The sequence below is a fragment of the Rhinoraja longicauda genome, chromosome 1 (genome assembly GCF_053455715.1).
Source record: "Rhinoraja longicauda isolate Sanriku21f chromosome 1, sRhiLon1.1, whole genome shotgun sequence".
Taxonomy (NCBI): Eukaryota; Metazoa; Chordata; class Chondrichthyes; order Rajiformes; family Arhynchobatidae; genus Rhinoraja; species Rhinoraja longicauda.
In genome coordinates this window covers 142,564,712-142,592,350 of record NC_135953.1, presented here as the reverse complement: position 1 = coordinate 142,592,350, position 27,639 = coordinate 142,564,712, and the positions used below count along the sequence as shown (strand labels likewise).

Sequence of the window (27,639 nt, the reverse complement as noted above, 5' to 3'; positions counted from 1 at the left end):
CTCAAAGGGAAAAGCCTACCCACGTCAACTCTGTCCGTCCCTCTCAAAATTTTAAAAACCTCTATCAAGTCCCCCCTCAACCTTCTACGCTCCAAAGAATAAAGACCCAACCTGTTCAACCTCTCTCTGTAGCCTAAGTGCTGAAACCCAGGCAACATTCTAGTAAATCTCCTCTGTACCCTCTCCATTTTGTCGACATCCTTCCTATAATTTGGCGACCAGAACTGCACACCATACTCCAGATTTGGCCTCACCAATGCCCTGTACAATTTCAACATTACATCCCAACTTCTATACTCGATGCTCTGATTTATAAAGGCAAGCATACCAAACGCCTTCTTCACCACCCTATCCACATGAGATTCCACCTTCAGGGAACAATGCACAGTTATTCCCAGATCCCTCTGTTCCACTGCATTCCTCAATTCCCTACCATTTACCCTGTATGTCCTATTTTGATTTGTCCTACCAAAATGCAGCACCTCACACTTATCAGCATTAAACTCCATCTGCCATCTTTCAGCCCACCCTTATGATGTTAAAATGTAGGAAAAATGCCCTAAATGCTCTTGATTAAAATGTATGCTTCAACAAAGTACATCTTCCCCCACCCCCACTCTCTCCTCCCCCACCCCCCCCCACTCTCTCCTCCCCCACCCCCCCCACTCTCTCCTCCCCACCCACCCCCCACTCTATCCTCCCCCACCCCCAACTCTCTCCTCCCCACCCCCACCCCCACCCAATCTCTCCTCCCCACCACCTTCTCTCTCCTCCACCCCGCCGGGTCTACTCGAGGACGGCGGCCCGGGGACTACTCGAGGCGGACATGGCGGTGTGAGCTGGCAGACGGATAGGGCGGCGGGGGCTGGCACTACTCGAGGCTGGTGGCGCGGCGGGGGGCACGCACAAGATGGCGGAGCGCGAGGAGAGCGGCCGTTACTGTGGCGTGGCCGAGCCGCGCGCACAAGATGGCGGCGCGAGAGGAGGAGGAGAGCGGCCATTACTGTGGCGTGGCCGAGCCATGCGCACAAGATGGCGGAGCGCGAGGAGGAGGAGAGCGGCCGCCATCTTTCTGAAGTCGCGACGGGGCCATCGGTGGAAGCGGCCGCTGAAGGAGGAGAAGCTGCCCGCTGCGCTGAGGCCCGTGTGCTGTGACGGTGCTGGGCCCGGGCGGGAGGGGGGACTCGAGGACGTCGTGGGTTGAAGGGACGGATGAGTGGACCATCAGTCCGACCATCTCCCTCCCGCTCGGAGTGTCCCCCGGGTGTGGGAGAGTGGGGAGAGGTGAGGTGAGAAGGGAGCCCGTGATTGCGGGCGGGCGGCCCCGCTAACGGCGTCCATCTTGTTTGTGCGAGTGAGGAGAGAGGCCTCTGGTGACGTCAGACGCACCACAGCACTTTGAAAATGTGTTTACAAATGAAATGTTTTAAACTCTAAAACGTCTCTAACTTAAAAAATATACGACCAATCTAAATAACATTTGCTTTTAACAGTCGGCAGGAGAGTGGTGATTAAGGTGGGGCAATGGCGCTATGGTTTACCGTTTTGGCTGTAGGTTCACATTTTCAGAGAGAGAGAGAGATATATATATATATTGTCTGAAGGGTCTCGACCCGAAACGTCACCCATTCCTTCTCTCCTGAGAAGTTGCCTGACCTGCTGAGTTAGTCCAGCATTTTGTGTATAAATACCTTCGATTTGTACCAGCATCTGCAGTTATCTTCTTACATTATATATATATATGTGTGTGTGTGTCTATATACACACATGTGTATGTCTATATATATATATATATATATATATATATATATGTGTGTATGTCTATATGTGTGTGTGTGTCTATATGTATGTGTATGTCTATATATATGTGTATAAATATGATACTGGGACATAGAAGCGTGTCGGCACGGTAGCGCAGCGGTAGAGTTGCTGCTTTACAGCGAATGCAGCGCCAGAGACTCAGGTTCGATCCTGACTACGGGTGCTGCACTGTAAGGAGTTTGTACGTTCTCCCCGTGACCTGCGTGGGTTTTCTCCGAGATCTTCGGTTTCCTCCCACACTCCAAAGACGTACAGGTATGTAGGTTAATTGGCTGGGTAAATGTAAAAAAAAAAAATTGTCCCTAGTGGGTGTAGGATAGTGTTAATGTACGGGGATCACTGGGCGGCACGGACTTGGAGGGCTGAAAAGGCCTGTTTCCGGCTGTATATATATGATATGATATGATATGACATAGACACCCAAAAATTAATTGTTGTAAAAACCAATGCAAACACATTTATTTACAAGTTTGACAACCGTCTGACTCTATCAAAAAGAAAGAAAGATAGTTCCACAACCGCAAGTAGTTTTTTCAGGTAATTTAAAATTTACCACAAAAGTGTTAACGTACGTAACATGGTGTCTCAATGGCATTTTATTGCAATGGTAGAACTTCTTTTTTCTAATTCATTAAAGTGTAGTTATACATCCTATCCGTGGCGGTCCACAATGAAATTGGACAGTAAACCAATTTATTTACCGTCAGGCCATTTGACAGGTAGATTGGAGGCAACAGTTTGACAGCGTGGAAATTTTCGCGATGTTTTTGGCCTCCGCCATTACATGTAAAGTGGGCTCCAAACCCAGATATTCAACTCAGAAACCTGATATGCATCTCCCTTACATTTTCAAAGAATGCCCACACACTTTTCGCAAAAATTCACGTAACCACTTTAAAAAAATTTGTTTTTAATACAGCTCTTAGTAAACTGGAAGTAAATCCGGTTTATTCCTTGTTACAGTGAAGCTTGGTTTTTAAGTAACCCATACAAGATGTTTTATTTCAAAACTCTCAAGTACTTACCGACTTGTCAGTGATTTCAGCGAAAATTAGGACGCCGGAGAAGCATTGAGTGTGGGAATTTTCGCGATGTTTCAGAAGACGGTGTAATCTCGACCTGACTCGGCTAGTATTTCCCCCAAAATACATTTAAAATACAAACAAAATCTTACCTTTCAAAACGCAAACAAGATGGTGTCCGATGGGCAACTTTCATTAGGAAGATAGCGCTGGACAATTGAAAGTCTCCTGTATTTAACCAGCAGACGATCCGAAGACACGAAGGGTCATCAGGCTGCAGCACCGTCAGCAGAAAACTGACAAACTACACTTACACTTACTTATAAAATGTTTTTATAAGTTGACAAATCCACCAGACATGAAAACAGCGGGTTAATGATGCCTGCTTATGTACGTAACGATTTGGACACGGAGAACAAAGTAAGCACATTATGTCTCGTTTGCTTTAAAGTATGTTGAGTTAAGAATTTTTGGACATATATATTTTTTACTTGGCTTGAGCATCATTGAAACAAATGAATATCGATCCGAAAAATATTCATTTTTCATGATTTCCAACGGCATCTTACGTACTTAACTCTCAGGACACGATGAATTACGTACATGAGCATGATATTTTTTACTCTCCCAAATGAATATGTGCAACTAATTTCTCCAAGCAAAGTCAGGTTTGGAAAGGCATATCAAAGGTCCTCAAAAAAAAATTGTTGAGACAAATGTAGGCCATTAAGATACATGAGGGGGTGTTTGGAGTCACTGTGATGGATGTTTGTGTTGGGGTCGTGTGTCCTGTGTTCTTTTCTTTTTTGCTGTGTCTTGTGACTGCTGAAATTTCGTTCGGTATTTATACCGAATGACAATAAAGTTCTGTTCTGTTATGTTATGTTATGTTATATATTTTCACATAAGTTATCATGTGTAAAAAACGTCACATTTTTGTTTCCAATTATGGGTCAAAATCAAAAACAAATTTTAATTTTACAACAGTTGAAGAAAGTCTGGAACCATAAGTTTATATTATGTATTACATGGCTATATGAAGTACCACATACAAGCAAAACTTTCCCATCAAGTAAACAGAATATACTTTTGCATACAAATGAAAATAACATTAAAAAATCTCTCCAGTATCATATTTTTATACATATATATGTGTGCGTGTAGGTGAACCTCTGTCTCACCTGGAAAGACTGTGGGTCCTTGGATGGAGTTGAGGGGGGAGGTAAAGGGGAAAGTGCCCTGGGATGGGGTGGTTTGGGTAGGAAGGGACGAGTGGACCAGGGAGTTACGGAGGGAACGGTCTCTGTGGAATGCAGAAAGGGGAGGGGATGCGAAGATGTGGCCAGTGGTGGGGTCCCGTTGTAGGTGACAGAAATGTTGGAGGATGATTTGTTGGATACGCTGGCTGGTGGGATGGAAGGTGAGAACGAGGGGGATTCTGCCCTTGTTACGAATGGGGGTAGGGGGGAGCAAGAGCGGAGCTGCGGGATATAGAGGATGCCCTAGTGAGAGCCCCATCTATAATGGAAGAGGGAAAGCCCCGTTTCCTGATGAATGAGGACATCTCTGATGCCCTAGTGTGAAATACCTCATCCCGGGCGCAGATGCGGCGTAGACGGAGGAATTGGGAGTAGGGGATAGATGTTTTGCAGGAGACAGTGTGGGAAGAAGTGTAGTCCAGATAGCTGTGTGAGTCAGTGGGTTCAAAGTAGATGTCAGTCACTAGTCTGTCTCCTGTGATGGAGATGGTGAGCTGCAGAAACGGGAGGGAGATGTCGGAGATAGTCCAAGTATATTTAAGAGCAGGATGGAAATTGGAAGTGGTGTATGAAGTCAGTGAGTTCTGCATGGGTACAAGAGGTAGCACCAATGCAGTCGTCGATGTAGCGGAGGTAGAGTTTGAGGTTTGGGTCAGTGTACGTCCGGAACAGGGATTGTTCGACGTACCCGACAAAGAGGCAGGCAGAGCTAGGGCCCATGCGAGTGCCCATAGCTATGCCTCTGGTTTGGAGGAAATGGGAGGAGTCAAAGGAGAAGTTGTTAAGGATAAGAACCAGCTCTGCTAGGCGGAGGAGAGTGTAGCAGATGGGGATTGCCTGGTTCTACGATCGAGGAAGAAACGGAGGGCTTCAAGTGTAGAGTGAATGGACATCCATGTTAAAGATGAGGGAGTGTGGGCCTGGAAACCCGGAAGTTATCAAGGAGATGGAGTGCATGTGAGGTGTTTTGTACGTAGGTGGGGAGGGATTTGACCTGGGGGGGATGGGATGGAGTCGAGGTAGGTGGAAATAAGTTCGGTGGGACATGAACAGGCAGAGAGAGACAATGGGTCTGCCGGGACAGTTCTGTTTATGGATTTTAGGTAGGAGGTAAAATCGGGCCGTGCGGGACTGGGGAACGATATTTGTATGTAATATATATGCATATGTATGGATATATATGTATATATATATATATATATATATATATGTGTGTGTGTGTTTACATATGTATATGTATGCATGTATGTATACATGTATACATATGTACATACATGGATATGTGTATATGCACACATATATGTGTATATATGTGTGTATTTGTATGTATATATGTATGTTTGTGTCTATATATGTGTATATATATATATGCGTGCGTGTATATATATATATGTGTGTGTGTGTATATATATATATATAACCCCCACCTACTCTTCCCACCTTCAAACCCCACCCTACCCTCCTGCCGAGCCTTACTCTCCCTTTCCCCCACTCTCTCTTCCCCTCCACCACCACCCCGTCTCTCCTCCCCACTCTTTCCTCCTCCACCCCCCCACTCTCTCCTCCCTGACTCTCCTCCCCCACCCACCACTCACTCCTCCCCAACACACCCACTCTCCTCCCCCACCCGCTATCACCCACCCCTCTTTTCCCTCCACCCCCACTCACCCACCCCCCTTTTCCCTACACCCCCACTCTCTCCACTCCTCGTATATAGATAAATGTGGTGAGGAACCGCGGGACGATTATAATCATCATGAATGGATCCCTGCGGAAAGTCAACCCGTTCCATTTAAATTTTGAAATGTACCATTGCCCACTTCCCATCCGCAGGCCGGCCTGGACCGGCCGAGGCCAGTTCCCCGCTCAGGTTTGAATGGCCGGCAGCCATTCAACACCATTAATATATGGCCGGGCGCTCGGGCTCGCATCGACGCCCATTGCATCTGCCTTTCTGCATGGTCGCGCGCAGCAGCCCTGATGACGCGTCATTCCCCGCGCCATAGAGTGCCTGATGACGCGTCATTCCCCGCCCCTGGCAACGCAGGCTGCACCCCAGCAACGCCGGCCCCGCCCCTGGCAACGGATGCCAACGTCACAAACACCTCAAACTGCCACGACACGCCTGCGCCGTCTGGGAGAAAGTGGCACAGAGGGGAGGAACACCGAGTTACTCCAGGTTTTTCTGTCTATCTCCGGTTTAAACCAGCATCTGCAGTTCCTACCTGCAGAGTTAACAATGTGCGATCTCTTTCTCCCACTGCCCCCTCACAAAGTCAATAGATAATAGTTCCAGGAGTAGAGCATTTGGCCCTTCGAGCCAGCACCGCCATTCACTGTGATCATGCCTGATCATTCACCATCAGTACCTCGTTCCTGCCTTCTCCCCGTACCCCCTGACTCCGCTATCATTAAGAGCTCTATCTAACTCTCTCTTGAAAGCATCCAGAGAATTGGCCTCCACTGCCTTCTGAGGCAGAGAATTCCACAGATTTGCAACTGAGTGAATAGGTTTTTCCTCATCTCCGTTCTAAATGGCCTACCCCTTATTCTTAAACTGTGGCCCCTGGTTCTGGATTCTCCCAACATTGGGAACATGTTTCCTGCCTCTAGCGTGTCCAATCCCTTAATAATCTTATATGTTTTGGTAAGATCCCCTTTCATCCTTCCAAATTCCAGTGTATACAAGCCCAGTCACTCCAGTCTTTCAGCATTCGACAGTCCCGCCATTCCTGGCATTAACCTAGTGAATCTATGCTGCACTCCCTCAATAGCAAGAATGTCCTTCCTCAAATTTGGAGACCAAAACTGCACACGGTACTCCAGATGTTGTCTCACTAGGGCCCTGTACAAAGGACCTCTTTGCTTCTATACTCAACTCCTAATGTCATGAAAGCCACCGTGCCATTAGCTTTCCTCACTGCCTGCTGTACTTGCATGCTTACTTTCAGTGACTGATGAACAAGGACACCCTGATCTCTTTGTACTTCCCCATTTCCTGACACCATTCAGATAATAATCTGCCTTCCTGTTCTTACCACCAAAGTGGATAACCTCCCATTTATCCACAATAAAATGCATCTGCCATGTATCTGCCCACTCACACAACCTGTCCAAGTCACCCTGCATCCCCAGCTTTGTGTTATCTGCAAATTTGCAAATGTTACTTTTAATCCCTTCATCTAAGTCATTAATGTATATTGTAAATAGCTGTGGTCCCAGCACCAAGCACCCCACTAGTCACTGCCTGCCATTCTGAAAGGGACCAGTTAATCCCTACTCTTTGTTTCCTGTCTGCCAACCAATTTTCTATCCAAGTCAGTACCCTACCCCCAATACCATGTGCTCTAATTTTGCCCACTAATCTCCTATGTGGGACCTTATCAAAGGCTTTCTGAAAGTCCAGGTACACTACATCCACTGGCTCTCCCTTGTCCATTTTCTTAAATTCCAAAAGATTAGTTAAGCATGATTTCCCCTTGCTGACTCGGAACAATAGACAATAGGTGCAGGAGGAGGCCATTCGGCCATTCGAGCCAGCACCGCCATTCAATGTGATCATGGCTGATCATTCTCAATCAGTACCCCGTTCCTGCCTTCTCCCCATACCCCCCTGACTCCGCTATCCTTAAGAACTCTATCCAGCTCTCTCTTGAATGCATTCAGAGAATTTGCCTCCTGAGGCAGAGAATTCCACAGATTCACAACTCTCTGACTGAAAAAGTTTTTCCTCATCTCAGTTCTAAATGGCCTACCCCTTATTCTTAAACCGTGGCCCCTTGTTCTGGACTCCCCCAACATTGGGAACATGTTTCCTGCCTCTAACGTGTCCAACCCCTTAATAATCTTATACGTTTCGATAAGATCTCCTCTCATCCTTCTAAATTCCAGTGTATACAAGCCTAGTCGCTCCAGTCTTTCAACATATGATAGTCCCGCCATTCCGGGAATTATCCTAGTAAACCTATGCTGCACGCCATCAATAGCAACAGGAACGATCCTGTTACCGCTATCAACATGTTCCGCAATGTCTTCTTTGATAATTGACTCCAGAATCTTTCCCACCACCGATATCAGGCTAACTTGTCTATAATTTCCCGTTTTCTCTCTTCCTCCTTTCTTAAAAAGTGGGATAACATTAGCCACCCTCCAATCCACGGGAACTGATTCTGAATCTATAGAACATTGGAAAATGATCACCAATGCGTCCACGATTTCTGGAGCCACTTCCTAAAATGTACCCTGGGATACAGACCATCAGGCCCATGGGATTTATTAGCCTTCATTCCCCATCAGTCTACCCAACACGATGCACCATGCTGACTACCCAAGTCCAATCTTTCACCACAGCCACGTCTCCTTTCTACCACTGATTATCTCAGGGGTCCCTGGCTGTGGCCACCTTCTGCTTGTTTCCCTCTCTGACTCTGGTAATTTGGCCGGAGGAGGTCACAAGTTCAATTTTCTATCTGCTCAGGTAATGAAGAAGGGTCTCAACCTGAAATGTCACCCATTCCTTCTCTCCAGAGATGCTGCTTGTCACGCTGAGTTACTCCAGCATTATGTGTCTACTTTCAGGTAATAACATACTTGTCACTTGGCTGGTTCCTCGATTCCTCTCGCTAACTGCTCTTCATTAGTTTGCACAATCATCAAGAAACCTCCACTATTGCCTTGTTATTGAAGAAACAGATCAACATGTTTGGCCCTACCCAAACTGGGCATCAATACCTGGGTTTTTGGAATGCAAGTGCCATTTGACTGTGTCATCCCTCTTGCTTGGTAAGTAATAACTGCTTGGTGCAACAGCCAGCCTTGGCTCTGGGTCTTAGGCCCTGAGAAACCACACAATGATCATCACCGTCTAATTCATCCTCGCAAAAAGTCAACCAGGCCCACAATGTACCACTGCCCATTTTCCATCACCAGCCTGGCCCTGGGGTTGGCGCTTGATGAACTGACCCAGCTGTGGCCATTTCCCCGCACCACCGTGCACGGTTTAATGGCGGGCAGTCAATTCACATTGCAGCACGATGCTGCCGTCAGCCAACACCACGAACAAGGTTTCTCTGTCTCTGGTAATTTGGCTAGAGGAGGTCCCAAGTTCAATTGTGAGCTAAAAACATAAACCTTCCTACCGCTCAGAGATGGGAGCATCTTCTGCTTCGACCACTTCAGCGTCCATGGCATCCACCTTTCAGCGAGGTTCAGATTAACTGGTGCTTCCACCTTTCGGGGCGGTTGAGATTAACTAGTGCTTCCACCTTTCAGGAGTGGTTGAGATTAACTAGTGCTTCCACCTTTCAATGCAGTTGAGATTAACTGGTGCTTCCACCTTTCAGGGCGGTTGAGATTAGCTGGTGCTTCCACCTTTCAGGGCGGTTGAGATTAGCTGGTGCTTCCACCTTTCAGTGCGTTTGACATTAACTGGTGCTTCCACCTTTCAGCGCGGTTGAGACCAACTGGTGCACCATCGCCTTTGTTTGCAGCTACATTCCAGGTGCCACGACAATGTCGCCTGCGTCACAAACACCCCTTTGTGACATCACAATGCCACACGTGCCCCTGAGCGGCCCGCAGGGAGAGTGTGGTCTGGGGGAGAAAGGGGGAGCTAGAGGAGGAGGGTTAACAATGTATGGTCCCTTCCTCCTACACCCCTGCCTGGTGTGACAGCCCAAGCTGACTTACTGCCATGTCACTTTAAAAGGGCTGTACTTTAGAGATAAAGCTACAGATCAGATCTGAAGAAGGGTCTCGACCCAAAACGTCACCCATTCCTTCTCTCCAGAGATGCTGCCTGTGCCGCTGTTACTCCAGCATTTTGTGTCTCTTTGGTTTAAACCAGCACCTGCAGTTCCCTACTACACATTCTGTACTATGGAGATAGTATGGAGATACTATGGAGATGCTGCCAGACCTGCTGAGTTACTCCAGCATTTTGTGAATAAATCGATTTGTACCAGCATCTGCAGTTATTTTCTTATACTGTACTATGGAGAGTTCATTTTAGGATGAAACAGCTTAATAAAAGAGATAAAAGATATCCTTGTGATTAAACTGAAGAGGCACAATGAAAGGCTGCTTTCTGGGGATAAATAGTGTGTAATGGTATAAAAAGGGATGGAAATCACTCAACCACTGACATTTAAGGTAAGTAACTAATATTTACAGGGAATATTGGTGGAATGTTGGAGGAAGAGCAATAAAATTCAAACAACTGCAAACACAGAAATGAAGTGAGAATGTACGGGGATCACTGGGCGGCACGGACTTGGAGGGCCGAAAAGGCCTGTTTCCGGCTGTAGATATATGATATGATATGATATGAAAAACAACATTTGGGTGGCACAGTGCCACAGCAATATAGCTGCTGCCTTACAGCGCCAGAGACCCGAGTTTGTATGTTCTCCCTGTGAAGGGTGCTCTACTTTCCTCCCTCATTCCAATTTAACAGAATAAATCTCTTTAATATGAACACCATGTTTAGATCTGAGGTGTCAGAGGTTATGGGGAGAAGGTTCAAGAATGGGGTTAGGAGGGAGAGATAGATCAGCCATGATTGAATGGCAGAGTGGACTTGATGGGCCGAATGGCCTAATTCTACTCCGATTTTTTATGATCTTATATCGTTTATCTATGTTCTATAAAAAAACATGTAATTTTAATGTGGAGGAAAGAACTGCAGATGCTGGTTTAAATCGAAGGTAGACAAAAAATGTTGGAGTAACTCAGCGGGACAGGCAGCATCTCTGGAGAGAAGGAATGGGTGACATTTCGGGTCGAGACCCTTCTTCAGACTGATGTCAGGGGAGTGGGTCTGACAGAGATAGAATGTAGTCGGAGACAGTAAGACTGGTGGGAGAACTGGGAAGGGGGAGGGGATGGAGAAAGAGGGAAAGTAAGGGCTATTTGAAGTTAGATGTCAATGTTCATACTGCTAGGGTGTAAGCTACCCAAGCGGAATAGGAAATATGACTACACAGATTCATCTTCTTCAAGATGGCGGCAAGTGAGGTGCAGGTGAGGAGGCTGAGTTCTTACCACTCCTGAAGCTTTATAAGGCACTGGTCCCACTGCATTTGGAGTATTGTGAGTAATTTTGGCCCCCATATGGAATATGCTGGCGCTGGAGAGGGTCCAGAGTAGGTTTAAGAGAATGATCCCAGGAATGATTGGGTTAACATATGATGAGCGTTTGACAGCACTAGGCCTCTACTCACTGAAGTGTAGAAGGATGAGGGGGGACCTAATTGAAAACTCGCTGAAACTTGATGGGCTGAATGGCCTAATTCTGCTCCTGTCACATGAACTCCAAGAGGCGTCACTCCAAGAGGCCGATGGTGCTGAGCGGATGTGGCTTGCAACAGCCCAGGGTGGCATGGAGAAGATCAAAAATATCGTACGGCCAGGCCATCTCCTTAACTCCAACCCATCGCCTCTGCCGGGACAACGCCTTTATGGCCAAGTTAACACTCTACACTTTTTAACTTCTTTCAATGTGAATGGAAAGATAGTAAAACCCTCTATTCTGACACCCTATAACCCTAACTCTGACCCTAAACCTAAAGTATTTGAGTATTATTGTGCATATACATTGAATGATTTTTACTGAACTGAATGCAAAAGATTGGTTTAGAAGGATGAGAGTTTAAAAGGATGAGAGGGGATCTTATAGAGACGTATAAAATTATAAAAGGACTGGACAAGCTAGATGAAGGAAAATTGTTCCCAATGTTGGGGGAGTCCAGAATACAGTCTAAGAATAAAGGGGAGGCCATTTAAAACTGAGGCGAGCAGAAACTTATTCACCCAGAGTTGTGAATTTGTGGAATTCTCTGCCACAGAAGGCAGTGGAGGCCAATTCACTGGATGAATTTAAAAGAGAGTTAAGAGCTCTTGGGATTAGCGGAATCAAGGGATTATAGGGAGAAGGCAGGCACGGGTTACTGATTGTGGATGATCAGCCACGATCACAAAGAATGGCGGTGCTGGAGATCGGCTGGCCCGGGCCCTCTGCCGGCCCTGCCACCTTGGACACGCTGAGCAGTCGCTGGGCCAGGAACAGGCCGAGGGTGCAGCCGGGAACCAGGAGCAGGAGCCTCCGGAGGGAGAAGATCCTTCCCAGTCTGCCCATCCTTTCCCTGAACGACACGGGGAAATAGAAAACAAGCATCAGGCTCTCCACAGAAGCCAATCAACCTACAACTTCACCCAGAGATCTGTGGAACTCTCTGCCTCAGAAGGCAGTGGAGGCCAATTCTCTCGATGTATTCAAGAGAGAGTTAGATAGAGCTCTTAGGGCTAGCGGAATCAAAGATACCAGTGGAGCAAGATGAACCACTCCGTTGAATTCGCCTGTACTGAAGTGTAGTACGCAAAGGAGCGTAACGTCTGCCATTTCAGTAAGCAAAACCCACCGTTCGCTATGCCTCTCGCAGTGTTGTGGGGGAACAGTATGTGTGATGATACCATTAAAATGCAGAATATATTTCATCTATCAATTCACAGATTTTTGTTATTTTTCTTTTAAAATATTTGCAAGTTTCTGCAGACTAAAATGGAGCTATGACATACTACAATTTTTAGGGTTGAGTGGTCTATCATGCTCCTCTAGTATCTTTGAGCAGAATCAAGGGATATGGGGAGAAGGCAGGAACGGGTTACTGATTGTGGATGATCAGCCATGATCACGGTGAATGGCGGTGCTGGCTCGAAGGGCCGAATGGCCTCCTCCTGCTCCTATTGTCTATTGTCAAAGCTGCACAGTAGGATGTGGGAGGAGACCGGAGCACCCCATAGAAAACCCACACGGTCACAGGGAGAGCATTGCCACAAATGGCTGCGAAGGCCAAGTCATTGGATATCATTGGATATGGAACTGCAGATGCTCATTTACACCGAAGATAGACGCAAAAAGCTGGAGTAACTTCGGGTCAGGCAGCATCCCTACGGTTTTTAGGGTCGAGTGGTCTATCATTCTCCTCTAGTATCTCTGGTCCTGACCCGAAACGTCATCTATTCCTTCTCTCCAGAGATGCTGCCTGTCCCGCTGAGTTACTCCAGCATTTTGTATCTATCATCACACCTCTTCCTACTTATCCTTGGACCATGACCCCATCGACGAGCACCAGACCTTAATCATCAGCACCATCACGGATCTCACCATTTCCGGCGTTCTACCTTCTAATGCCTCCAACCTTATCGTTCCCCAGCCCCACACGGCCCGATTTTATCTTCGACCTAAAATCCATAAACAGAACTGTCCTGGCAGACCGATTGTTTCGGTCTCTTCATGTCCCACCGAACTTATTTTCACCTACCTCGACTCCATTCTATCCCTCCTGGTCAAATCCCTCCCCACCGACGTCCATGACACCTCACATGCTCTCCGTCTCCTCGATAACTTCCAGGACCCCACTCCCTCATCTTTACCATGGATGTCCAGTCACTCTACACTTCCAACCCCCACAAGGATGGTCTTGAAGCCCTCCGTTTCTTCCTCGACCGTAGAACCAGCCAATCCCCATCTACTAACACTCTCCTCCGACTAGCAGAGCTGGTTCTTACCCTTAACAACTTCTCCATTGGCTCCTCCCACTTCCTCCAAACCAGAGGCGTAGTTATGGGCACTCGTATGGGCCCTAGCTATGCCTGCGTCTTTGTCTGGTACGTCGAACAATCCCTGTTCCAGACGTACACTGGCCCCATCCCCGAACTCTACCTCCGCTACATTGACGACTGCATTGGTGCTACCTCTTGTACCCATGCAGAACTCACTGACTTCATACATTTCCCTACCAATTTCCATCCTGCTCTTAAATATACTTGGACTATCTCCGACATCTCCCTACCGTTTCTGGATCTCACCATCTCCATCACAGGAGACGGACTAGTGACTGACATCTACTACAAACCCACTGGCTCCCACAGCTATCTGGACTACACTTCTTCCCACCCTGTCTCCTGCAAAAAGTCTATCCACCGGGAGATCAGGTTGGTTAAGGCGGACCTTCGGTGGCTGAGCACTTCAACTCCCCCTCCCATTCCCAGTCTGACCATTCTGTCATGGGCCTCCTCCAGTACCATAGTGAGGCCCACTGGGAATTAGAGGAACAGCACCTCATATTTCGCTTGGACAGCTTGCAGCCCAGCGGTATGAACATTGACTTCTCCAACTTTAGATAGTTCCTCTGTCCCTCTCTTCCCCTCCTCCTTCCCAGTTCTCCCTCTGGCTTCCTGTCTCCACCTATAACCTTTATTTGTCCCACCCCCTGACATCAGTCTGAAGAATGGTCTCGACCCGAAACGTCACCCATTCCTTCTCTCCTGAGATGATGCCTGACCTGCCTGTTAGAGTCATAGAGTCCTACAGCACAGAAAGAGGCCCTTCGGCCCATCGTGTCCGCGCCGCCCGTTACCAAACACAGTCTAATTTTAATCCCATTTTCCCGCATTTGGACCGTAGCCCTGAATGTTGTAGCATTTCAAGTGCCCATCCAAATGCCTCTTAAACGTTGTGAGTGTTCCCGCCTCCACCACCACCCCAGGCAGTGAATTCCAGACTCCAACCACCCTCTGGGTGAAAAAGTTATTTCTCACATCCCCCCGAAACCTCCCTCCCCTTACCCTGTATCTATGTCCCCTCGTTGTTGAACCTTCCACCAGTGGAAGAAGTTCCCCGCCATCTACCTTGTGTTACTCCAACACTTTGTGATACCTGCCACATTACTCCAGCACTTTGTGCTTTTGTGGTATTGTTGAGTTCACCATATTAATGGTGTAATACAAATGCAACAATTGTGTCATTAGGCAAAAGATATCAGATAATTGGCATTTTGATGGGGTTACTCCATTGTTTTTTTTATATGGAACGTTAAGATGCAGGAAAATTACAAATGCATAGTTCGAGCAACAACAGCCTGACCTCTTCAGTCTGAGGAAGGGTCTTGACTCAAAACGTTACCTAATCATTTTCTTCAGAGATGCTGCCTGACCCGCTGAGTTACTCCAGCAATTTGTGTCTATCTTGGGTGTAAACTAGCATCAATACTCAGTTTCTTGTTGTGCAGAAACATTTGCGAATCACTAATGCAGGTTATGTTAATGCTGCAGTTTTATGATCTCGTTAGAGTTAGACTGCAAGGACACACAAGGAACTGCAGATGCTGGTTTACAAAAACGTGCTGAAGTAACGCAGCAGGGTCTGGCAGCATCTCTGGAGAACATGAACAGGCAACATTTTGGTCTAAAAAGAATCCAAACCTAAAACATCACCTATTCATGTTCTCTAGAGACACTGCCCGAACTGACGAGTTATTCCAGAACATTATGTCTGTTTATACTCATGGATTTAGCTTCACTGTTTCTAAATTAAATGATTACCGCACTTCAGATGAGTCACAAACTTATTAAATCTCACTGACTACAGAAGCAACATCAGCTATCAACCTTTCATGTTAAATATGGGGTCTTCTGTTTGGAAATCAATAGTCCAGTTGCTTTAGCTACTGAACTATTTGACATATTTTTTTATTTTCTGTGCACCAGCCTCCTTTACCTGGAAAGACATTTTTACCCTAGTTTGTGGAATAGGATCAGAAATCATCCATCACATAGCACGGAAACAGGCCCTTCAGCCCAACTTGCCCAGGCCGACCAAGATGTTCCAACTACACTAGTTCCACCTGCCCGTATTTGGCTCATATCCTGCTGGACCTTTCCAATCCATGTTTCTGTCCAAGTACCAAGTTTGGTACTTCCTACCCAAACCACCCCAACCCCGGGCACTTTCCCCTGCAACCGCACGAGATGCAACACCTGTCCCTTTACTTCCCCCCTCAACTCCATCAAAGGACCCAAACAGTCTTTCCAGGTGAGACAGAGGTTCACCTGCACCTCCTCCAACCTCATCTATTGCATCCGCTGCTCTAGATGTCAACTTATTTATATCGGCGAAACCAAGCGCAGGCTCGGCGATCGCTTTGCTGAACACCTGCGCTCGGTCCGCATTAACAAAACTGATCTCCCGGTGGCCCAGCACTTTAACTCCCCCTCCCATTCCCAGTCTGACCTCTCTGTCATGAGCCTCCTCCAGTGCCATAGTGAGGCCCGCCGGAAATTGGAGGAGCAGCACCTCATATTTCGCCTGGGAAGTTTGCAGCCCGGTGGTATGAACGTCGACTTCTCCAACTTCAGATAGCTCCTCTGTCCCTTCCTTCCCCTCCTCCTTCCCTGATCTCCCTCTATCTTCCTGTCTCCACCTATATCCTTCCTTTGTCCCACCCCCGACATCAGTCTGAAGAAGGGTCTCGACCCGAAACGTCACCCATTCCTTCTCTCCCGAGATGCTGCCTGACCTGCTGAGTTACTCCAGCATTTTGTGAATAAAAAAATTGCCTTTTAAAGTTGTTTACAGTAGTTGCTTCAACTACTTCTGGCAGATCGATTTAAATATCTACCAGCTTCTATGTGAAACAGTTACCCCTCAGGTTCCTATTAAATCTTGCTCCTCTGACCTTAAGTTTCTGTTCTTTGATTGGCAGAGTTTCATCCTCCATGTTGATAATGGTTGTGCCAGCACTCTGATTTTGCCCCAATGCCCAATAATGAAACAGACAACTGTTAGGTAGTAATAATGAAAAGGAAGAAATAATAAGGTTGTCTAGACCGTTTTGTCCATTTAAGCAATAAAGTGTGGGATTTTTCACGCAAGTAAAGATAAAAACGACATATAATCCCCATGTGGATGGAGCATGTTTGATTGCAGTTCTTTTAAGTACTTTCCACACTTGCTTAGTTTACTGGAAAGAATCAATATATACCTCAAACAGGTTTCTGTCTAGAAAATAAGCTGAGAATCAACACCTGCCCAAAATATGTGGACTCTTTATGGCACAAAGAATTTAATATTCATGCATGCAATGACCAACCAACTCAAAGTAGTGTTCAGAACTTAGACACTCAAGCAATGAGAAAGACTGATAGACAGACAGGCAGGACAGACAGGAACCTCCCACAGGGCAAATCAGCACAATACAGACAATGTAAACTACATCCCATCTAAATAGCTTACAGCTCGACTCCTTACAACCTTCCAGTCAGTTTAATTTGGAGACTTACAAATGCATACAGAATATTAATGCCACCAATATTTTTTTGTTATCTTTTATCAATAAAGTTCTCTCGTATGTTATCTGTTTATCTTTTCTGAATTGTAATTTCATTATAAAATAATTTTGATTTGAACTGACGAAATGTGGCAAATTTACATAATGCAGTTTTCTTCATTTGTTAAAATGGTAGGTATCACAAAATATTGGAGTAACAGCGTGTCAGGCAGCATCTCTGGAGGAAAGGAATGGGTGATGTTTCAGGTCGAGACCCTTCTTCAGACCGATCATCTCACCATCTCCATCACAGGAGACAGACCAGTGACCGACATCTACTACAAACCCACTGACTCCCAGCTATTGCCCTCCTACTCTGTTAAAATGGTCATCGATTGAAATACAGGTGGGGAGGTAAATTAGAGAGAAGACTTACTTCATTGTCTTTGGGTCAGTCAATGAAGTGCTCTGAATGATTAGTCCACCAATGCCAACTGACTGAACACAATTATTTTCAATATTCTGGAAAATAGAGAAATAACCATTCAATTTTGAGTTTCTGCCTCTATAATAATCTTCACTAAAACATATGCATCTTTTAGTAACCCTGAAATATTTTGTTTTTAGTTTACTTTTTATTTAACATTAGTTTATTAATCCAGCATTTTTCCTTTCTCAACTTCCTTTCGCAACAACAGGGCAGCACGGTGGCGCAGCAGTAAGGTTGCTGCCTTACAGCGCCAGTGATCCGGGTTCAATCCGGGCTAAGGGTGCTGTTTGTACAGAGTTTGTAGGTTCTCCCCTTGAACTGCATAGGTTTAAACCGGATGCTCTGGTTTCTTCACAAAATGCTGGAGTAACTCAGCAGGTCAGGCAGCATCTCGGGAGAGAAGGAATGGGTGACGTTTCGGGTCGAAACCCTTCTCCAGCATTTTGTGAATAAATCGATTTGTACCAGCATCTGCAGTTATTTTCTTATGCTCTGGTTTCTTCCCTGTAAGGGGTTTCTGCGCCGAGCTTTCGCCCGACCTAAGGTCCCTGTGCCTTGCTCTGGTCCCTCGACCAGGCCGCGCACACTGGTTCCCCGTGAGTGGCTCGACCCACTCACCCCCTACGGTTCTAGACACTAGACTTAGATGCAGGAGTGTTGATAGTGCAGAAAATTCAACCAGACCAGATTTGAAGACCAGGGTTTAAACGGAAAAGCTTTTATTGAGCGGTTGGGACTATGGTACATGAATACTTTGACACAGTTCTATAAGACATATGCATAATTACAGTTCTTGTTTCTGAATCATAAACGCAATAACTATGATACAATACTTGAGTGTAAGATGGGGAACGTACGACACATCGTAAAATTGGCCAGCACATATTCACTTACACCCACGTTAATAAAAACCACCCTCCCCTCTACACTAAACTATGTCCAGGATGTGCAGGATCGGGGTACATGCTCACCATGGGGCTATTACTGGGGTTACTGGCTGGTCGTGCTGCTTCCTCCGATTAGGTAGCTGTGGAAGGGTCGTCGGCGGTCGTCTCGGCCTTTCGGGTGGTCCCGGGGTTCACCTTGCCCAGGGGTCGTTCTCGTTCGCGATCGTCTCCGCTCAGCGCACCCGACTACACTGCCTTCCGGGCCTTCTGGCACCGCTCTTAGGCCAGACCGGCACTTGTCTAGCCGATCTCTAATCGTGCAGCCTTTTTCTCTACTGCTTTCCTTCAGCCCACACTTAAACTTGTGAGCCCTTAACTGCTCTCAACTTTCATCTCTGGGTCTGAGTCCTTATCTTTTTCTTTCCACGTGGCAGGGACTCCAGCCGGAGTGTGCCTCACTATAGCCACCGTGAACGTCAAGCGCTGTCCTGTGTCCTCTCTCTCTCTCCGCAAGTCTCAATATTCGTTCAGTGACTGAAGCTGTGTCTGTCTTCCTGTCTGTCTAAAACCCAAAAATCGTGGGCAGTTATTCTAATCCTGACCCGTCCTATCTCCCGCCAGATCTCGGGATCTTTTTGCTTCAAAGATGGGTTTCGAGCTTTCTCTTTGTTCTGCGTTATGTCCGGGAGTACCGGTGATGGCTAGACGGTCTGTTAATTTGTTTCTCGTTAAGAGGTGATGGGTTTAACTGGTTTCCCATCACCTGCCAGGTAGATTTCTATGGGCTATTGTGCCCCCTTAACGAGATTAACTGTGTAGGTCGACTTGGGGCATTGTGAGTATGCTGATGTCAGCGCCCCAGTGTCTGGACTTCGACCTGGTTTCGCGGGTTTCTGCACGGCCAATATCTATCTATTGTTCTGGCCGTGACTTTGCAGAAACCTAGAGACTGGGCTGTGGGGTTTCGCTTTTGTGGCTGGTCACGAGGTCCCACGGCCATCTTGGGACCCACTGATTGTGACATCCCTTGTTAAAAACTGACCGCAGCCTTTCTCTACTATCAGCCCCAGTCCCGTATAAAATGTCCAAACTGCAGCTCTTTGGTTTTGTTGATTGTAGAATGAGGGAAAACTTCTCAAATCTTACATCCCTCACTCCAAAGACGTCCTGGTTTGTAGACTAATTAGCTTGGTCAGTTTACTCGCTGTATCTCTAAACTAAATCAAATAAAATAATTATCCTGGATGCAATCCAAGAACCTAAAATTACGTCTGCCTCATCTGAAGCAATTTATTACAGAATGGAGGAATATAAGGAACAATGTGGAAATCTGAAACCAATCTGAAAAATAATCTTTAATGTAATAAAAAGAAACAGCAAATGCTGATTTGTACCAATGATAGACACAAAATGCTGGAGTAATTCAGCAGGTCAGGCGCATCTCTGGAGAAAATATATAGGTAACGTTTCGGGTCACACTGAAGAAGGGTCCCGACCCAAAACGTCAGCTGTGTATTTTCTTCAGAGATGTTGCCTGGCCCACTGAGTGACTCCAGCATTTTGTGTCTATCTTTGAAGAGATTATTTTCCGTTCAGCTGCCATTATCAGTCGAACTGCATCAAAACAAGAGCTGCCTCTACTATTTTAACACACCACGAATATTTTAATCAGCTTAACCTGAGAACACAGGCAAAACGCTTACTGAACATGACAGCATCTAAAAATATAAACGTCTGCATCACATTTTAGAAGACTCACACTTTCCTACCTGAATAGATGTTGTGGGTGATGCTTTTGGATTGGAACTTGTACTTGGCATTGTATCTGGAATTGACTTTGGCCCTTCATTTGCATTCGGAAGCACAGGGAGATCTTCCGCCACAGGCAGTGGACGCTGGCTCATCATATATTCAAAAGTACCACACTATCAGGGAAGAATGGAATCCAAGTTATGTACCATTTGCAATCACAAACTAAAATTCTATTTTTTATAGAATAAAAAACAAAACGTCACCCATTCCTTCTCTCCCGAGATGCTGCCTGACCTGCTGAGTTACTCCAGCATTTTGTGAATAAATCGATTTGTACCAGCATCTGCAGTTATTTTCTTATTCTATTTTTTATGATGGCTTTGAACATGAATGAAAAATCAAATTCTTCAGTGGGTAAAATAGATTATGATGTTAAAATGTAGGAAAAATGCCCTAAATGATCTTGATTAAAATGTATGCTTCATAAACCCAGCATAAGATCTTACCTTTATTAAAGAAACCGTGAAGTTCGTGTGGTAAAAGCCAACGTGTGTATTGTATTTCCACATGAGTGGTACATCAGTGGTTTTGCATGCATGCCATGTTTTCACTGCATCCACGCTTAAAGCCTAATTTTTGAATTGTAAATCAAACTGTTTCCAACACAAACGCTGAAGGAATCTTGAAGGAATATTATGAAGATATTTTCCAGCTCAATGCTCATGCCTGAATGGCCAGATGGCCAGAAGGCCAGCGGTACCTTTTTTGCCCTCTGGGATGTACTGCATAGTTTAATGGACATAAAAATCACTGGCAAAACCTCAGTTAAGTCTAATTTGCATGCATATACCAGCGTTGAGTGCCCCGGTTCATGACTGGAAGTCAACAGAGTACATCTGGAATGTTGTAACTGCGAAATTATAGAAAACACAGGGTTACCTTCTTGAAAATCAGTACATAAGATCAAAAATGAGTAAATTAAACATATACACAACTACACTGTCTGCCAGGTGTAAAATTGTGTGCATTATTCCAAAAATACAAGCGTGTAAAATAAGCTTTGGTATTAAATGAAGCGCATTATTTCAAAAACACACGAAATCAAACACCTGTCAAGCATGAGGAGCATGTACTGTATTAGAGGCCTAGTTTGTATGGACTGGCATCCTTTCTATGATCAATCAAAGTAGATGCTAACTAATTAATGGCAGAGATTTGATCAAGTTTAATTTTTAGCAATCATTTACTTGTAACGGAATTTTAAGGTATATTTTAATATTTGTGAGAAGGTCTTAATTTCCTTAACAAAGCAGTATACAAGTGGTCCATATTATAGCTAAAAATAGTGGAGTAGACATTTAGTACATTACTTGCACATGCGGATGTGGAAGTACAGAAGCTGAGTTTCAGCGATAAGTGCAGTCAGACTTAGTCCAGCGGTGATCACAATGATAGTAATTAAAGTAGCCGTGTTCACATAAACACGAGCTAGTGGGAAAAATATAATCCAGACTGATGGACCACAAACTTATAGGTTAAAATCCTACTTCTTCTCCTTCCCAGTTCTGCCAGGCTAACCCTTTCAATACAGACTCAGTGTTGCCACCAAGACAATGGGCCTTTGACTGACTGATAGTTTTAGTTTAGTCTAGGGTGGCATGGTGGCCCAGCGGTAGAGTTGCTGCCTCACAGCGCCAGAGCCCCAGGTTCGATTCTGACTCGGGGTGCTTGTCTGTACAGTTTGTACGTTCTCCCCGTGACCTGCGTGGGCTTTCTCTGGGTGCTCCAAAGACGCAAGGTTTATCGGTTTATTGGCAGGGTATAATTGCAAGATTGTCCCTAGTGTGCGGGATAGTGCTAGTGTACGGGAATCACTGGTCAGTGTGGACTTGGTGGGCCGAAAGGCCTGTTTCTGAGCTGTATCTCTTAAACTAAAAACTAGAGATACAGCTTGACCTAGGATACATTTTTTTTAAATTGCTAAATCAACAAAGGTTTGTGATCTAAGCAATGGGTTGAAAACAATAAATCATACAACTCTATTCCAAATCCCAGGTTGAGTGACTCAGGTGAGGATATCAGAAAAAGACAGAAAAAATGGGAGACCAAAATTCAAATGAGAGATGACTGTGAAGAATTCTCACAAAATTCAGACAGAGTAGATAAAGCAGGGAGCCAAATAACCCATGTTTGTACAGAGTGTCCGAAATGTTCATAAGTTATAGGGGCAGAACTAGGCCATTCGGCCCATCCAGTCTACTGCGCCTCTCAATCGTGACTGATCTATCTTCCCTAATCAATCCCATTCTCCTGCTTTCTCCCCATAACCCCTGACACAAACTTATAGGTTAAAATCCTACTTCTAGGACTAATATGTTTATATAAGTACATACACACACAGTACTCTGTGAACATTATAAACGACAAAAGTTCAGTATATATATTATTGTATAGTTGTATTAAATATATTAAATACTTGTATTCAATATATTAAATATACTTATAGCAGCACAAGTTACAAAAGGATAATACTCTGAAAACATTTATTATTGTGTTTACAGAGTACTATGTACTAAATATATTTAATACAAGTATTTAATATATTTAATACAAGTATACCAGAATAAACAACAAAAATTCAGTATACTGAACCTTTTCTGTTATTTATTATAGCTTTTCCAGAGTACGGTGCAAGAAAGGATTACATTGTTCCGTTTCGGGACACATGACAATAAAACACTCTTGGCACTTACACTTCAACTTCACAGATATGGCAGTACTGATTTTCAATGATATGTTGATGAAGGTTGCGGTTAAACAACGGCTGTACTCTATAATAGTGTCTGGCTCGATCTTTGACTTCGGCTGGGTCAATTAGACAATAGACAATAGGTGCAGGAGTAGGCCATTCGGCCCTTCAAGCCAGCACCACCATTCAATGTGATCATGGCTGATCAGACCCAATCAGTACCCCGTTCCTGCCTTCTCCCCATACCCCCTGACTCCGCTATCCTTAAGAGCTCTATCTAGCTCTCTCTTGAAAGCACTCAGAGAATTGGCCTCCACTGCCTTCTGAGGCAGAGAATTCCACAGATTTACAAATCTCTGACTGAAAAAGTTTTTCCTCATCTCCGTTCTAAATGGCCTACCCCTTATTCTTAAACTGTGGCCCCTGGTTCTGGACTCCCCCAACATTGGGAACATGTTTCCTGCCTCTAACGTGTCCAACCCCATAATAATCTTATATGTTTCAATAAGATCCCCTCTCATCCTTCTAAATTCCAGTGTATACATTCCATATATATATATATATATATATATATATATCGTTCCAGTCTTTCAACATGCGACAGTCCCGCCATTCCGGGAATTAACCTAGTAAACCTACGCTGCACGCCCTCAATAGCAAGAATATCCTTCCTCAAATTTGGAGACCAAAACTGCACACAGTACTCCAGGTGCGGTCTCACCAGGGCCCTGTACAACTGCAGAAGGACCTCTTTGCTCCTATACTCAACTCCTCTTGTTATGAAGGCCAACATTCCATTGGCTTTCTTTTTTTAAAATAATTTTTTTTATTCCCCTCCATTTTGTTTTTTATACACAGTAACAAAAATAATAATAATAACCCTCACCCACCCTCCCCGCTGCAGCTGATATGTTCACAATACACCACAAATGCACAACCCGACAGCAAAACCTCCACATTCCTCCAAGGCACAGGCCCACACACATCCACAACATGTCAGATGGTTCAGGATACACTCATTCACTATGTATCAGCCATCCTGTGAGGTAATCGGCACTTATGTAAACAAAAATAAGTAAATAAATAAAAGTAAAACATAATTAAAGGCAGATCCCCAACTACAATCAAGTGCCCTCAGTCAGTGGGTAGTTCTTTTAGACTCTCAAAGTATGACAGAAAAGGTTCCCATTTTGAATAAAACTTTTTCACAGACCCCCTCAGTGTAAATTTGATCTTTTCTCGTTTTAGAAAAACATTACGTCCTCTAGACAAGCGGCAGCAGATGGAAGAGTTGTAGATTTCCAGACCAGCAAAATTCTCCTACGGGGCCAAAAGTGATGTGAATGCAATGATGACAGATTGGTTTGCAATTAAACCCAGTTCCATCTGTTACACCAAATACAGCTACAAGCGGGCAAAGCCTCACTGTCACCCCAAGGACTTCACTGATGGTTTTACAAACCACTGCCCAGTAGTCACCAAGTTTGGGGCAAGATCAGAATGCGTGAGCTAGATTGGCTGGAGAGAAGGAGCATCTGTCACAGCCAGCGTCTGTCCCCGGATATATGTCGGCAAGCCTGGCTTTGCTTAAATGAACCCTGTGTAAAACTTTGAATTGTATGAGCCCCAATCTTGCACATGATGACAAGGAATGGACTCTTTTCAGTGCTTCTGCCCAGCATTCCTCAGACAGATCCATACCAAGGTCATCCTCCCACCTAGTTTTAATTTTGTTCAGGTTTTGATCTCCTAAAGACATCAATTGAGAATATAATAGAGAGATCAGTCCTTTATTTGCAACGGTAAGTGAGTTTATCCAACACTGTGACAGGCAGGAGATCAGGAAAAGAAGGAAAGTTTTTCATGGCAAAGTGGCGGATCTGAAGATATTTAAAGAAATGATTATGTGGGAGGCCATATTTTCTGCACAGGTTATCAAAACTATCAAATATGTTGTCGGTGTATTAATCCTTAATGCACGTAAGACCATTCAAACCCCATTGTCTAAAGGTTGAATCAAGTGTAGAGGGGGGGAATAAATGGTTACTGTGAACGGGACCCAGAACTGAAGTTGATGTGAACTTATAGTGACAGAGAAATTGATTAAAAATTTTGAGGGTGGATAGTACGACAGGATTGGATGTGAATCGAGAGGATTTCAATGGCAGGGAGGAATATACTAAAGCTGGAAGAGACGTGGAGTAACAAGACTGTGACTCAAGCAGATACCAGTCTGTATCTGGTCGGTGGAGCCAGAATAATATATTTTGGATATTAGATGCCCAATAATAATGAATAAAACTAGGAAGGCCCTGTCCACCTACTTCACGACCTCTTTGGAGAGTACACTTATTAACCCTTGGAACCTTATTGCCCCATATAAAGGAGGTTATAGATTGGTTAACTAAGTTAAAAGATGACTTGGATAGGAAGATAGGAAGACTGGCAAGCACTGGAACAAATAAGTCACCCTGCAACCTCATAGCATCTTCCTCACAGTTCACACTGCCACCCAGCTTTGTGTCATCTGCAAATTTGCTAATGTCACTTCTAATCCCTTCATCCAAGTCATTAATGTATATTGTAAATAGCTGCGGTCCCAGCACCGAGCCTTGCGGTACCCCATTAGTCACTGCCTGCCATTCTGAAAAGGACCCGTTTATTCCTACTCTTTGCTTCCTGTCTGCCAACCAATTCCCTATCCATGTCAACACCCTACCCCCAATACCATGTGCTCTAATTTTGCACAATAAACTCGTATGTGGGACCTTATCAAAGGCTTTCTGAAAGTCCAGGTACACTACATCCACTGGCTCTCCCCTATCCATTTTCCTAGTTACATCCTCAAAAAATTCCAGAAGATTAGTCAAGCCTGATTTCCCCTTCGTAAATCGATCCTGTTACTGCTATCCAAATGCTCCGCAATTTCATCTTTTATAATTGACTCCAGCCTCTTCCCCACCACCGATGTCAGACTAACGTGTTGGTGCAAGTGTGTAAAGTATGATGTGGAAAGAAACCACAACACCAAACTACTGTAAAAGAGTTAAGGCTCAACATACTGAATGGATGGCAATATCAAAGATACAAGTGGAACAAGATGGACCACTCCGTTGAAATCGCCTATGCTGAAGTGTAGTACGCAAAGGCTCCATTTTAGTAAGCAAAACCTGCCGTTTGCTCTGCCTCTTGCAGTGTAATCAGTGTTTTGGGGGAACAGTATGTGTGATGATATTATTAAAATGCAGAATATCTCTCATCTATCAACTCACAGATTTTTGTTATTTTTCTTTTAAAATGGTTCTGCAAGTTTCTGCCTACTAAAATGGGGCCGTGACATACTACGGTTTTTAGGGTCGAGTGGTCTATCTTGTTCCTCTAGTATCTTTGGGCAATATTATCTATCTATCTATCTATCTATATCTATCAATCTATATTTCTATCTATCTATCTATCTATCTATCTATCTATCTATCTATCGCTAAAACTCAGATCTTGTGTATTTAAAGTTTTAAAATCACCTTTCAATCCGATTTCTTCAAGGTCCTCAGCGTGTGACGTCACAATGGGACACGTACGACTTTAATTGCGCGGCGCCATTGAGAAGGCCAAACAAGATGGCCGCTGGCAGGACGCGGGTCAGTGGCTCCCTCTCCCCTCGCCCGCACTCGGCCCCGGGAGAGACTCGAAGCGGGAGGGAGATGGTCGTTCACCCCATCCACTGAACGTTCCCCTCTGTCTTCTCTAGCGCCCGCTTCAACCGACGTCGTCATCAAGTCCCCGTTCCCGCCATCACCGTAATACAGCTCCAGCTCCTCCTCCTCCTGCGTCCCCTCCAGCGGCCGCTTCCACCGACGGTGTTGACGACGACGGCCGCTTCAATCGACGGTGCCGTCGACGACTCCCCAAAATGGGGGCCGCTCTCCTCCTCCTCCCGCTCCGCCATCTTGTGTGCGCCTCCCGCCGCCGCGCTCCCCGCCGGGACATGCAGTCCCGGCTCCCGCCGCAGCTGTGCTGCCCGCCGGGAAGTGTAGTCCCACCTCCCGCTGTTTCGCTGCCCGCCGGGAAGTGCAGTCCCATTTCTGCCGCCGCGCTGCCCACCGGGACGTGCAGTCCAAAACCCGCCGTTGCGCTGACCGCTGGGAGGTGTAGTCCCAGTTCCTGCCGCCGCGCTGCCCGATGGGAGGTGTAGTGTCATCTCCCAACGGGCCCCAGACCCCGCCGCTGCCGCTCGCCGGCAATCAGCGCTGGGAAGTGGCTTTCGCCACCAACGGATCCAAGGAGGGGAGTGGGCGTCGGGGCCGAGTGGGAGTGGGGGGAGTGGAGGGTGGGATGGGGGGAGTGGAGGGTGGGATGGGGGGAGTGGGGGTAGTTGGAGGAGCGAGGGGTTGGGGAGGATGGGGTGGCGGTGGGGGGAGAGTGGGGGTGGGGGAGGAGAGAGTGGGGGAGGGGGTGTGTGGGTGGGGCGAGAGTGGGGGTGGGGGAGGAGAGAGTGGGGGAGGGGGGGTGTGGGTGGGGGGAGAGTGTGGGTGGGGGAGGAGAGAGTGGGGGAG

General features: G+C 45.7%; 1 protein-coding gene across 4 annotated transcripts in view; it reads right to left on the bottom strand.

The window, feature by feature from the left end:
• The window catches only part of LOC144597950 (uncharacterized), a 38,147-nt gene extending 11,122 nt beyond the window's left edge, over positions 1 to 27,025 (bottom strand). For 2 of the 4 annotated variants that reach the window (XM_078407782.1, XM_078407791.1), the window contains exons 1-2: positions 20,844 to 21,213; positions 20,355 to 20,510 (exon numbers count right to left, since the gene is read on the bottom strand). In XM_078407782.1, coding sequence (XP_078263908.1) covers positions 20,355 to 20,510; positions 20,844 to 20,906 — 219 coding nt within the window. In that variant the 5' untranslated portion in view covers positions 20,907 to 21,213. Of the gene's footprint in view, positions 1 to 17,644; positions 17,731 to 20,354; positions 20,511 to 20,843; positions 21,214 to 26,607 lie in introns of those variants that run through there. The other 2 variants (XM_078407801.1, XM_078407809.1) reach the window with 2 other exon arrangements.
• Positions 27,026 to 27,639: the final 614 nt, after the last annotated feature.